Source organism: Aspergillus bombycis (assembly GCF_001792695.1).
Source record: "Aspergillus bombycis strain NRRL26010 chromosome Unknown contig00054, whole genome shotgun sequence".
Lineage (NCBI taxonomy): Eukaryota > Fungi > Ascomycota > Eurotiomycetes > Eurotiales > Aspergillaceae > Aspergillus > Aspergillus bombycis.
Genome location: NW_019170056.1, coordinates 42,226 through 55,040, shown reverse-complemented (window position 1 = coordinate 55,040; position 12,815 = coordinate 42,226). Strand labels below are relative to the sequence as shown.

The 12,815-nt window shown below is 51.2% G+C and overlaps 3 protein-coding genes across 3 annotated transcripts; 1 reads left to right on the top strand and 2 right to left on the bottom strand.

Annotated features, from left to right (window-relative positions):
* Nucleotides 1–200: 200 nt before the first annotated feature.
* Nucleotides 201–1,574, top strand: ABOM_006713 (DASH complex subunit ASK1; the record flags this gene model as incomplete). The annotated part of the gene is made up of 3 exons (XM_022533842.1): nucleotides 201–291; nucleotides 346–1,386; nucleotides 1,438–1,574. The coding sequence occupies 3 exons, from the start codon at nucleotides 201–203 to the stop codon at nucleotides 1,572–1,574; spliced, it is 1,269 nt and encodes a 422-aa protein (XP_022388219.1).
* Nucleotides 1,575–2,122: 548 nt separating this feature from the next.
* ABOM_006712 (putative Rho GTPase activator Rga) lies at nucleotides 2,123–5,689 on the bottom strand (the record flags this gene model as incomplete). Its single annotated transcript, XM_022533841.1, has 6 exons — nucleotides 2,123–2,619; nucleotides 2,671–2,766; nucleotides 2,818–4,878; nucleotides 4,933–5,466; nucleotides 5,519–5,549; nucleotides 5,612–5,689. The coding sequence occupies 6 exons, from the start codon at nucleotides 5,687–5,689 to the stop codon at nucleotides 2,123–2,125; spliced, it is 3,297 nt and encodes a 1,098-aa protein (XP_022388220.1).
* Nucleotides 5,690–7,101: 1,412 nt separating this feature from the next.
* On the bottom strand, nucleotides 7,102–11,302 carry ABOM_006711 (ABC transporter ATP-binding protein; the record flags this gene model as incomplete). The annotated part of the gene is made up of 2 exons (XM_022533840.1): nucleotides 7,102–11,136; nucleotides 11,240–11,302. 2 exons carry the CDS (start codon nucleotides 11,300–11,302, stop codon nucleotides 7,102–7,104), a joined length of 4,098 nt encoding a protein of 1,365 aa, XP_022388217.1.
* Between the last annotated feature and the right edge of the window lie 1,513 nt (nucleotides 11,303–12,815).

Genomic DNA, 12,815 nt, shown 5'->3' with positions numbered 1-12,815 from the left:
TCATCCGATGCGCGGCGCCCCGCGGCTCGCCACGTGACGTCAATACAGCCCTTATCCGGAAGCCCTACCGTCCGCTTTGGGCATTCCGTTGTTTTTCCCCTCCGCGTCGGACATCAACATTGTTCATAGTCTTGATTGAGCAACTGTTTACCGCCGCCCATTGCTGTTGCTGTATATGTAAAGGCTTATCGGCAGCGAACATGTCTCGGCCATCATCCATGTCCCAGCGTCCCTTGACGCTAACTGAGGAATTGGAAAAGCTTGAACAATCTATCACCCTGACCCTGCAAGGTAAACAACGATAAGACCCTGTTCAACAACGATCATTAATCAATGCTTTTCTAGAAATCGACCATAATTTCAGCCAGGCCCATCGAATCGTTACAACTAGCATCCTCCCCCTTGTCGAGAAATACGCAGAACATTCCCACGATGTCTGGGAAGGCGCCAAATTCTGGAAACAATTCTTTGAGGCGAGCGCAAATGTCTCCCTCTCAGGCTATGAGGAACGACCCAATGAAGACACATTGGAAGAACAAAGTGTAACAGAAGGAGACTCGACTGCCGATGCCACACCGAGCAACCTTACCGATACTGGCGTATACGAAACACCCTCGTCCGACCATCTGGATATTAACCACCGCGCGGACGACCTGGAATTGACGTCGCTGAGCCTGTCCTCGCATAGTACACCCCGGCCGCCCGTTTTCGACCGAGCAGATGATAACGACACGACGGTGACGTCATCCATCGCCCGGCCGTCACCATACGAGGCTCTGAAGAGGGAAATCGACGAGAGCGACGCGCCCTTTGAAGGCGAGGATGATGATCTTCCCACTACCCCCGGGAGACCTTTCCACCCGCAGGGATATTCATTTAACCCGCGCGACGAGCTAATGTCCTCGTCGCCATTTGTTCCTCCGGTGTCCCATGAAAAGCTTTCTGCGGGCAAGAGCCCCGCTGATCCGGTCTTGCATCGTCTCCATGACAAGACGTATCGAGTTCAAGCCACCCCGCTCGGAAAGGATTATGGGGCAGGCCGCTCTAAATTCACTATAACCCCGAAACCCTCCGCGTCCAAGTATGGCTATGATGACTCTCCGATCTCCAGTCCTGAACCCGAAGCACCTCAGCTCCATGCGGAAATTTTCTCCTCGCCTCTCAAAACCCCTGGTACCAACCGGAAGCGACGTACAAGTAGTCATCTGCGTGTTACACCAAAGCCCGGGATTAGTGTATTGACACCAGTAAAGAGCGGTGGCACAAACCGACCGGTGTGGGACAGCGACGATGACTTCGACAATGACGAGGATGAGGATCTGGGGCCGAGTCCGCCGAAAACAATGCAGTTCCATATCCCCCAGAGCAGGTTAATGAAAACTCCAGGTTAGTCCGCTTATCCCGGTGTAATCGCACAGGCTGACTGATAATCTACAGCAAAAGAAGCATCCAGGCGAATTGTCGAGGATTTGTTATTTACCGCCGGGGCAAATGACACAACAGACGATATTGCGGCCGAGCAGAGTCCCAGCATAATCCAAAGGGTCCAGCGCATAGAGGATGAGACGTTTTGAATTGGTGAGGATGGGCGGTCCATGGTTTTAGCACTTATCTAAAACACATACGCATAATCAAACATTCAAGCGGTACCCGCTAGAGAGTGCCAGGACAACAACATCTATCCCATTGCCAGACGCTAGACTAATACATCAAGCACACATGGTAGAAGCCGCATTACACAAAAGTCTGACGTCGACCCAGGCGCTGCAAGCCGGGCATTTCACAAATCCACATATAAAACATCTCCGGCAGCAACTAAGGACTAACTTCGAACCTGCGGAATGAATGGGGTAATAAAGAAATGGAGAATTACATAGGCATACTGCAAACAAATGAAGGGTATTGAGCATGAGGCGCTGATCATGAGGGGTTCAGGGAGGGGTGACAGAAATCGCCATATATGTACATAGGTCGAGCTGGTGAGTCTTGGGGTATTCTAGTGGTAGAGGAGAAATTGAGGAACATTGTCCAAAAATAGAAGAAAGGAAAACAAAAACGAAAAGCCTCGAAGCCTGATGCCAGACCAAGCTTTGAATGGACTTGCAAAGAAGGGGATATTCTATCATTGCAGACCCATGAACACCTCTTGACAATTTTCCACCAAAAACTTCAACACATCATTCTTCTTTTGCACATCCGTCATCTCACGTGCCAGGCTCTGCGGCCTCATGATTGTTGGAGCAAAAACAACTGCAATGTTCTGGCTGGTCATCAAATTCTCCTTCTCACGCTCAACCACACGCTTCAAGTGGAACATGAGGAATTCGAGAACATCACGGTGGACTCTGGGAAGTTCCAGAAGACACTTCTGGAGGGTCTCGATCCGCTCAGGCTGCGAAGGGATATCGCCAGTTTCAATAATCATTTCGTACACATCAAATGTAATCAATGGGTTTGGTAGCTTTCGGAAGTATTGCTTTAAGGCCGATGTCACCGCATGAATATCGAGGTCAGGATCCGAGATATCATAGTCTTGTGGCTGTCGCTCAAACCCATCCCGAATAGTCTGAATCGCCGAGCTGGCACCTGACTTGCGGTAAATCCCTTCCATATCCATGCCTAAAACGACTATTAGTTTGCGCAATTTAAATTCAGGGATGAAAAACGAACCTCGTAATTCGACCTCTTGAATGCAACGAGTGATAATAGCGGGAATGATGCTCTTTTCGTGCTCCATGCGCTGCTCCAAGTCGGTACCAAAGAGACCTAAAATTCATTAGCTAACGCGACTCAGTCAGGATAGTCCATGATACATACCTGCTGAGCCAACTTCGGCCAAAGCCGGAACACTGTCAGTTGTTGGCATCCTTGTACCAGCCTGCTTATTTCGCTGGTTTCCAAAGAATCCAAATCCTTGGCGGCTAGGGTCCTGCGTCTGGGACCGTGGCAGACCAGGAGTAGCTTCTGTGACGCTCTCACTCGTACCAAATGCGCGATTGAGGCCCTTAGTGACACCCTTGGCGACATTTTGACCTCCCTTCTTCCAGTTGAATTTGCGAGGTTGTCCCTTCCGAATGCTAACAACTTGGGGCCCGGGAACAATAGTAGCTGGCTCTGCCTCTTCGGACATGTTAGCTGTCGACATCGATGGGACCAAGTCATTACTGCTGGCCTTCAGCGCATCGATGGAAGACAATGATTTCTCCTTTCCATGTGAATAAATACCGAGACCATTTGCGCCGCGGTTACTCTCTGAAGAATTAGCTTTATAAAGCTCCTGGATTTGGTGGACCAGCTGGTTGTTCAATTCAGCCAGCTGGGCATTCTTTGAGGACAGCTGCTCGAACTCCTGGAAGCTCTTGTCCTTCATACGGTTGAAGTTTGCCAGTTCTTCGGCAGTCTCGTTGCGTTTTTGAACCAGTTCCTCGATCTGAGGTGCGAAGGAGTCCTTCAATTTCTGGATGGACTCGACAAAATCCCGCAGTACTTGATTCGTGAGCTTACCAAGGTCCAGAGTGCCGCCACCGCCGCGCTTCTCAGCTTCGAGATGGTCGGTCAACACCGAAAGTTCTCGCATGACAATCTCCTTGCGAGCGTCCAGCACAACCATGGTAGAGCGCTTCTCATTAAGCTCCGTGTTGGCTTGCTTCACATCCGCAGTGGCGTTCAGCATAGCCTCCATTTCAACAATCTTATGGTCCCGCTCAAGGACCCGCTGGCGCTCTTTGCGCAGCTCACTCCGCAGCCATGCCACTTCTTCAGGTCCGGCGCTCTCTGGGGAGACGGAGGTGGGACTTCCAAGGTCCTGGAACGGAGCGGTCCCATTGACCGGCGACCTGGGCCATTTGGCATCCTTGGACAAGTGAGAGCCTTTATCACTGAAGCTGCGACCATGGCGCACCGAGTTTGAGACGCGACGCAAGAACGACTCGCTATTCTGTGCTGACAGAGGGTCATCAGATGACATAAGTCGGGCCATATCCTCATCCATAGAAAAGTCGCCCCCGCCGCTATACCGTAAGACCGATGGAGACCCCGCGCGGTCTACCTGGCGCTGTAAGTCAGACTGATGGAAGGTGTTGATTGAGTTCGGGCGCGGGGGCTTCGACTGCTCCAAGTTGGCATTGTTGCGTGAAATCCGAGGGGATTCACCTAGTTTAGGCGAACCCTTGGTTCGGTCGAGCCACGGCTCACCCGGGGCAATTGATTGTGGGCGAGGGGGCATGCCGGGATCCTTCCTGGTAAGGTGCAGCTTGCTTTCCAACGAATCCCCACGTTTGGGGGGATGTGGCATGCTACCAGAGGACAGGAACGACCGCGCAGAGTCCAACGACCCGCTATTCTCGTGTAAGCGGCGAAGCTCATGTGATGGCCGAATGGGTTGAGCTACAGAGCTATCTGTCGTTAATATGTCCCGGTGAGGAGTAGCTGGCGACCTTGTGCTCTCAGGGCTCGAGTTGGAAAACGTGCTGGTCTCCTTATGACCAGAGGGCAAGTCTGACCGAGAACTCTGAAGCGAGCCCGATCTTGCACGTCTCGGCAGTTCTGGCGGCCCTCTGCGGTCCTCACTAGTTGTTGGACGAGAGTAGGTGCTGGTATCATCTTGCCGCCAGCGGGCGGTGTCAACATCAACACGCTCACGGCCCTTCTCTTGATACGCAATATGCGGTGATGAGCTATTCGAGGGCATCGATTCCGTTCCCTCTCTAGGGGACCGATGCAAAGAACCGGGAGATTTAGAATGCTGAGGCGACCGCTGCTCTTCAGAAGGATCAAACGCCAGGGGAATAAGGAACTCTCCGCCATCTGTTTCGGGTTCGCGTTGTACCATCGAGTGGCGATTACTACGATATGTGCTCGAAGGAAGAATCAAGTTGTCTAAGGCAGATCCCAGTCAGTAAGTGTCTTTCAACTTTGTAGAGGTAATCTTACCTTGATCAGCAGCCGTACGAGTCCCAGAGGAGCCCGGCATCCTCCCCGCGTCCAACGCAGGCGCCACACCTCGCGACGGCCCCTCTGTGACTGGATCCGCATAAGCATCCGGTTCTAGGTCATCTGTGAATCGTGCATGACCGGCTTCCTCTGGGGGTAGCGAAGGCAGCGATTTGTCGAGTTTCACACCAGGCGCTGGTTTCTTCGTAGGCGCAGCTGCACGATTTCTCTTTCTTCGGCGTTGCATTAAAGACTCATGACAGTCCATGCAGAAGATACCTTGTGACGTCCGTGCATAGCGCAGGTTTTCGATCTTCCGTTTACAGTTTCGGCATCGGAAGCACTGCGCGCAAAATGCTTGTTCTCCGGTCAAGATGGCTAGGTCTTCAATTTTGTTCCCGCAAGAACTGCAGCTATACGTGCAATTGCTACAAATCAGCGAGCCGTCACCGAGTAGGAGGAGGTGGGCGTCCGAGTCGAGGAGCGTGCCACAAGTGCTGCAGCAAAAACATTCAATATGCCACCGATTGCCCGCTGCTAGCTGTCAGCTTCTGATACGGGATGGCCACTCCGAGTGCGAACCTACCTAGCTCGAATGCCTTTCCCTCTTCCAAAATCTAGTGGGAGGCACCAAAATTAGTATACGTCACGTATCTCAATGCCGACTGGGCTCGCATACCTCTCCACAGCCCTTACAGGGAAATGGCGTGTCATCCTGTTCCATAGGAGACTCCGGGTAGACTGCAGGAGACTCCATCTCGTTCCGCTATGTGACGCCCGATGAAGGGTGAAGGAGGTATAAATATGGACTGCGAAAGGTTCACCAAGGTACGTAAAATGTCAATGACGACGACGCTCGAGGCGCGCCCGCGGTGTTGCAGTCAAACGCTTTGACGACACAGGGGTGAGGTATTGAGACCAGGTTTTGCATCCGATAGCAAAGAGAACCAAGATACCAGGCGAAAGCAAAGACGTTGACCGTAACGACGTACGATGGGAAAATGCTGGAACACTAGGGAGGGGAGGGCGGTAGGTAACAGTTGTTGGTGGGAGGAAATAAAACACGACGGGGTGTTGGGTGGATGGCAATTTCCGCTAGAGAATGTAATAAAAAGCTCTCGAGCCTATGGTAAGCAAAGGAGACGACGTCAGTATCAGGACAAGATCGACAAGGTCCATCGCGGACGCAACTGAGGGGTGGGTGCTCAAAAGTGGTGTTGAGGAAGAAGTACCCCAGATCGCAGCACCAGGGGTAGGGGAGAAGAGGGGGGGACTGGACAGGGCTGGACTACCCATGCAGGAGAAGGACGCTGTAGATCTCAACGACGGAAATCTGAGCTATCCCAATGGGATAAGAAAGAAAATATACACCAAACCAGGCCACAACTCAGACAAGGAAACAACAGGGGGAGAAAGGAACGGAAGGAAATAAACTGCGGTGATTGCGAAACCAAGAAAAGTGAGAGAGAGGAAAATGAAACACACTTAACGGTGAGCGACTGTTTCAGATAAACTTCGGCGACAGAACGCGGAAAAACGAACCCCTCGGGAGCCAACTCAGCTGTTGGCGCAACGCTCAGGAACAGGGGGAAGTCCGCTTGTAATGTGTCAATTAGGTCATTAGATATTACTGGTGAGGAGTAAAACAGAGGTATAAAGGAAATGAAAGGCAAAACAGGCAATCCCAATGGGGGAAAAGCGTGGAAATGAACAGGGAAGTGGAAACGGGAAGTGTGAGAGGAAAGACGGTCTGGATTCTCGCGTTCAAGCCCCAAAAAAGTCACGCCCTTCCCCATACCCTCACATACTCTCTCTCTCTCTCTCTCTTTTTTCCCTACTTCTTTGAATAGGCGATGATAAAGAAATCAATAGATCAAATGCAACTCTCTCAGACAATTAGAATGCTGATTTCTATAGCTATATATGCCCTATTCTATCCATCCTTAACGCCAAGACACGCAATGGTATTATTAAAGTACTAGACAAATGGCCGTTCCAAGGATCCAACCCAGAATGCATTGTGCAAATGCGAAGAAAGATGTGAACATTTTGCCCGCCTTTCATAGTGCAAATGCCTTCGTTCTCTCATTTGCAATTGTATGCCAAAAAAAATGGGTTATTTTGATGTTTGTATTTTTTCGGTTTTACCTCTCAAATTTGGGGGTAACCTCACGTCTCCAACGACTGGTGGATCACACTCGTTCGGTATGTCTCACTCCGCTGGATCAACTCCTGATGTGTGCCCTGCTCCACACAACGACCCTCTTCAATCAAGAAGATCTGGTCGGCCCGATGAATCGTATTGAGCCGGTGAGCAATTGCGACGATCGTGGTCCGTCCAGCCAGTGTAGCCAGCGCTTCCTGAATCCGCTTCTCAGATTCAACATCTAGTGCACTTGTCGACTCATCCAACAGCAGCATGCGTGGCTTCCGCACCAATGCTCGTGCAATAGAGAGCCGTTGACGCTGGCCACCGGAAAATTGCTTGCCATCTTGGCTGCACATGGTCTGGTATCCTTCGGGCAGCCCCATGATTACGTCGTGGATGTTGGCCATGCGGCAGGCCTGTTCGATCTCCTCCTGGGTTGGTTCATGGCCGGGGCAAGCCCCGAGGCCGATGTTGAAGGCCACCGTGCCTTCGAAAAGCACGTTCTCTTGGGGCACCAGAGCGATATCGTCACGGAATTCCGTCCCCAACTGACGCGTGACATCCACGCCGTCAATGATGACTGATCCAGATGTAGGTCGGTAGAATCTTTCCAACATGGAGAAGGTTGTGGACTTTCCAGAGCCACTAGGGCCGACCAATGCACAAAACTGTCCCGGTCTGATATTGATATCGAGCCCCCTCAAGATAGGCCGTTCGGGTCGATTCGGATAGGTGAAATGAACCCCCCGAAGTTGAGCCCCAATGGCACTGTCAGACATCCGCTTGCGTGGGCCACGGGGAGAGTCCACAGCTTCAACATCCTGCATTGCCGCTTTCTCTTCTAAGAGAGTACTAGAGGGTTTGAAACTATAAGATGATCCGGGGGTGATCTCCTCCTCTGCTGAGCGCGTAGTGAGCAGCTCGACGATGTTGGATGATGCAACTCGAGCCTTGGAAATGTCCGGTGCCAACGCAAACATCTGGCCACAAGATTGGGTGCTAAATAGCAAGGCAGGTAGAACGATGAAGAACTGGGTCTGGGAATAGAGACCGGCGGCGATCTGCTTCGAACCCCACCAGTATGCGAGCGCATAGACCAGGTTACTAATACTGAACGCTAACGCCAGCCAAACATTACCGTGGATGATTGCTTTCATGGTGCTCCGGTAAGGCTGTATTAATGCCCGGCCAAACACTTCATACGATTGCTTTTCCAGGGAGAATGCAGACACCGCACGAATGTTATCAACGGCTTCCACAGTAATCGCCGTGGCTTTAGCGAAAGCCTTTTGGTGCCGTTCAGCGAACTTGGCCTGAACCCGGAGCTTCATCATACCGGCAACCAAAAGCACGGGAATAGTTGGGAACAAAACGATCGTTATTTTCCAAGCGATTGCAAAGGAGATCACTAGACCGGCCACCAGGTTCACAGCGGTGGCCAAGAGAAGACCGATTGTCGATCCGGTGATTCCACTGAGAGCAGAGGCGTCACCCGTGATATAGGTGATCAGTGTCCCCGGTGTTCGATCATCCATACCGTGCCATTGCATCGTCTGGCCTAGGAGAGACCGCAGGGAAAGTACCCGGATGCGATACAAGATCTTATCGGCCGCCCAGCCGAAAACAGCACCACCGACCACATTGGCGGCGAGTTCGACGAGGGCAAGGATGAAGAAAAGCAAGCCGTAAAGGTTACCGCTGTGGCTGATAGCATCCGCACCATTGCAAGGGTTCAAACTTCCTACAGTATGACCGAAAACGATTGCTTCGGCGGAGTAGGAACCACCGATGATGCAAGACATGGCCAGTCCGATTAAGATCAATGGCAAGTTCGGTCGCATGAGAGAGAAGGTGTACTTGGTAGTGAACCACCCTGATCGTTTCTTTTTCTTGTCTTTGTCACTGCCATCTTTGGACCCAGGCGGCGTCTCAGCTACAACTGTGTCCTCCGTAACGTCTGATCCGCCGGTACCAACAAGGCCACCTTCCTTCTCGTCAACGGCCTGAACACTTCCTGAAGTGGAGTAATTTCCGCGGGGCGCATCGCTGATTGCATCTTCCGAAATCACAGCATCTTCAGCACTCAGCTTTCCGAGATTCTGAAGACGCACCATCTCCGCATAGACGCCACCATGCGCGACAAGTTCCGAGTGGGAACCTTCCTCGGTAACCCGGCCACTCTGGACCACCACAATCTTATGAGCATCCTTGGCAGTCGCTAGCCGGTGTGCAATGGACACAGTGGTGACATGTTCGGATACTTTAGCCAACGCCGCCTGGATCAATTGCTCGCTGGTGGAATCAAGCGCGGCCGTCGCTTCGTCCAGAATTAGCAGTGTCGGCTCTCGCACCAAAGCGCGAGCAAGTGCAATCCGTTGTTTCTGACCTCCACTCAGCTGATTACCCGCTGTCCCGACACTGGTCGAGAGTCCGTGAGGCAAGCCTTCAATAAAGTTCAACGCGTTGGATGTAGCAGCGGCCTTTTTCACCAGATCGACGATCTCGACTACGTGACTGTCGCAAGCCGACAAGGCATCTTTTTCGGTCACTCCGCCCCTAATTTTCTCCGCGAGTTCTGGTAGGCTCGCATCCATGATGAAGGGTGCCAGTTCCTGATGTCTAGCATGTGCCGAAGAAACAAGGCCGTATGCAATGTTTTCAAGGATCGAACGGTCTAGTAAAGATGGTTCTTGTTGAACGAAACCGATATTTCCACGCAAGTAGCGGACATTGATATCTTGGAATTTGGTCCCACCAATGGCCACATACCCAGATTTCGGATCATAAAATCTCTCCAAAAGAGAGACAACCGTCGACTTTCCACCACCGGAGGGTCCGACGATGGCCGTATGCGTTTTGGGTGGGATGACGAAGCTCATGCCCTGCAGCACGGGAACCTCCGGACGTGATGGGTACGTGAAGTGGACATCATGAAACTCGATATCCTCCTCGCCGAAAGGCGCCGACTTATCGCCCTCATCCGACGTTCCATCAATAGCAGACTCCCGGTTGATGACTGCCTGAAGTCTTTGCGAAGCACCAGCTGCGGAAGCGAAAACATGGATAAAGGGGGCAACCTGACTCAGAATAAAAGAAGCATCGATGAGGACAAAGATTACTGTATACACAGCACCCACAGATACCCCTGAGTTTTCATTGGCCACGGAGTGAGCGATCATCTGGGCACCTTCCCAGAAAGCCAGGGCGTTGGCGGAGTAAGCAACGAAGTAAAGGAAACCAAGCTGCGCAGCATGTGTGCAGGCTTTCTTCAAGGTGTCCATGTGAGACGCTGAGAGATACGAGGCGAATCGCGTCTCCAGGCGATCGTTTGCATTAAACGCATGGACTAACGTCAAGTGCGACAAGCTGGATGAGGCTATGGATGTCGCTGAGCCAATGTTTTCAGTTATACGGCCGGCATACTTCTTGATATAGTGACCTCCAAGCAAGGACATGACCATGAAGCAAGGAACCACGGAGACGAGCATTCCCGCGATTTTTGGCACTTTGATGAACGCCACGACATAGGCAGCCACAAAGTATGAGATAGTCGTGATAACCAGGCCTACCTTCTCCGAGGTTCCCGACTGGATGACCTCAACATCGCTGACCAGGCGCGAGATGATGTCACCAGTGGGAAGAGTCTCAATGAAGTTTGCCTCCTGCTTGACTATACTTTCGAAATACCTCCTACGATAACGGCGCGCGAGCCGTTCGCTTACTGTGCACCAGCATGACGTGTGAATGTAGATAAAACAAAAATTCGCGATGGTGATGTAGATCACATACAGTACCTTCTTGGTCACACTGTCCGAAAGCTCGGTTGTGGCGTCCGTAGAAGGCGAGCAAGTGACCGTGTTGAGGTCGTTGATCAAATCACCAAAGACAATGCCGAGCAATGGGAAAGGAAGCCCACCGGCAATAGCAAATATTGTACCACAGATTATAAGGAGCACATCTGTTATGGTGTAGTCGAGCGAAAAGAGCAGCCGAATGTATGCAAAGCACTTCCCAAGGTCCTCCTTAGTCGGAGTGTATTTTTTTACGGCTTGCACCTGGAACAAAAGCTATATCAGCAACCGCCGGATTTCTCAGAAGGCCACCCTACAAGGATAGCCAAAAAAAAAAAAAAAAAAAAAAACGAGGACGACAACATACAAAGCCATTGTTGGCATCATTAGGACTCTTCCGTCCATTGTCGACATTCTCAGTCTGTGACATGGTGATAGGTGTTTAGGAAACCCCGCAAGTGGAGATAAGAGAAGTGGAACGGCGACAGTCTTTGCTGCGGGGTATTAAGATATACAAGATCCTATCAATCCCTCCCGTGCCCAGCGCACATTCAATGAGGTGGGCAACAGCCTATCTCGTGTTTTTTCCGAGAGATGTTGGCAGTGCGGTCCTAGAATTTCGTGGTCGAGGAGGCTCAGGAAGCCAAACGACAAACCAAGTGAAAGATTCAATGCAGAGTGCACTTGATCTCTCGAGTTAGAACTCAAAACTCCCCACAATTGAGCAACCAGCAATAGCGGGAGAGTGAAATGGTTCACCCAGACAAACACCCCCAATAAGCATCCCTCGGGGAAAGACGATGCTCGAGAACAGTGGTCAGGCACCGCGTACAAGTGACACCAGAAAGCAAACAGGAAGGGTCAAGGAAAGAACAGAGAAAGAGAAACCAAGAAGAAAGGGAGAAAAAAGAATTTAGCTAGGAAACCATGACACATACCCATGCCCACAATGGATACGCTAGAGGCGAGGGGATTTAGCATTAGAACGGCTCCGGTTGCGGCGCCCAGATTCAACACCATTGATTGACGCCATGGACAACAGTGGGAGACCAAGAGATTTTGCTCTGCAAAAAGCGGAGTAGCCAAAGAGCGAAACAGATGGGAGAGCCAGAGGTTACGAACTTCCAAAAGGCATGATCTCCACTTGGCAGGGGAGTGGAGAGGGGCGGCCTCTGGTTAGTCTCTCTCAGTGGATATCCGATAGATTGATAATTTTTTTCTTCATTTTTTTCTGTCATTTCGTTTTTCCGCCCAGCAATGTGGGAAATGATCGACCACTCCAAGTGGGTTTTCAGGCAGTGTGAATTTTCTGATGCAGAAGCACGGCACGAACCGACTATTGGGCGTCTTGTCCAGACCAGTGGGGCGAGTTCATTGGTAATGGTGTGGTTCCTGAAGCAGGGTAGCCGAGGGTATCATTCTCGAGGAGGCATTCTTCTAGTAGTTAGTAGAGAGGTGAGGCGGGATGGTACGGGGGTACAGGGATACAAAAATTCAAGCAAAGAAAGATAAAAACTCGGGTTGTGGAGGTCCGAGTCAAGTGATATGCACATCATCATAACAAAAGGTGTTGATGCTTAATGATAACAATGGCGATCCATCACAGTTCGACATAATACTCATTATGCAATGGAATCGGGCAGGTGTAACAAGACCTGCCGTGGGGTTTTTATTATCGAATAAAGTTATGCGTATGTCGCCAATAAGCAAGTTGGCGGGTCTGGGCGTGGGAGATTTTTCGGTTCGGAAATTCTCATCTGATAACTCTGTCGAAGAATCACCTGCAGTCTCGTCACCAATCACGGCCCGCGGTCGTCACTTTTACTCGAGCCGAGGAAAACAGATCCGATCGCAGGTTCAACTCGTCGTGAGTTTCTCCTTCCACCATCTTCTCTCTTTTTCCCCAAGTTTGTCCACTCTCAAGCCCACCCCTTATGCGCCAA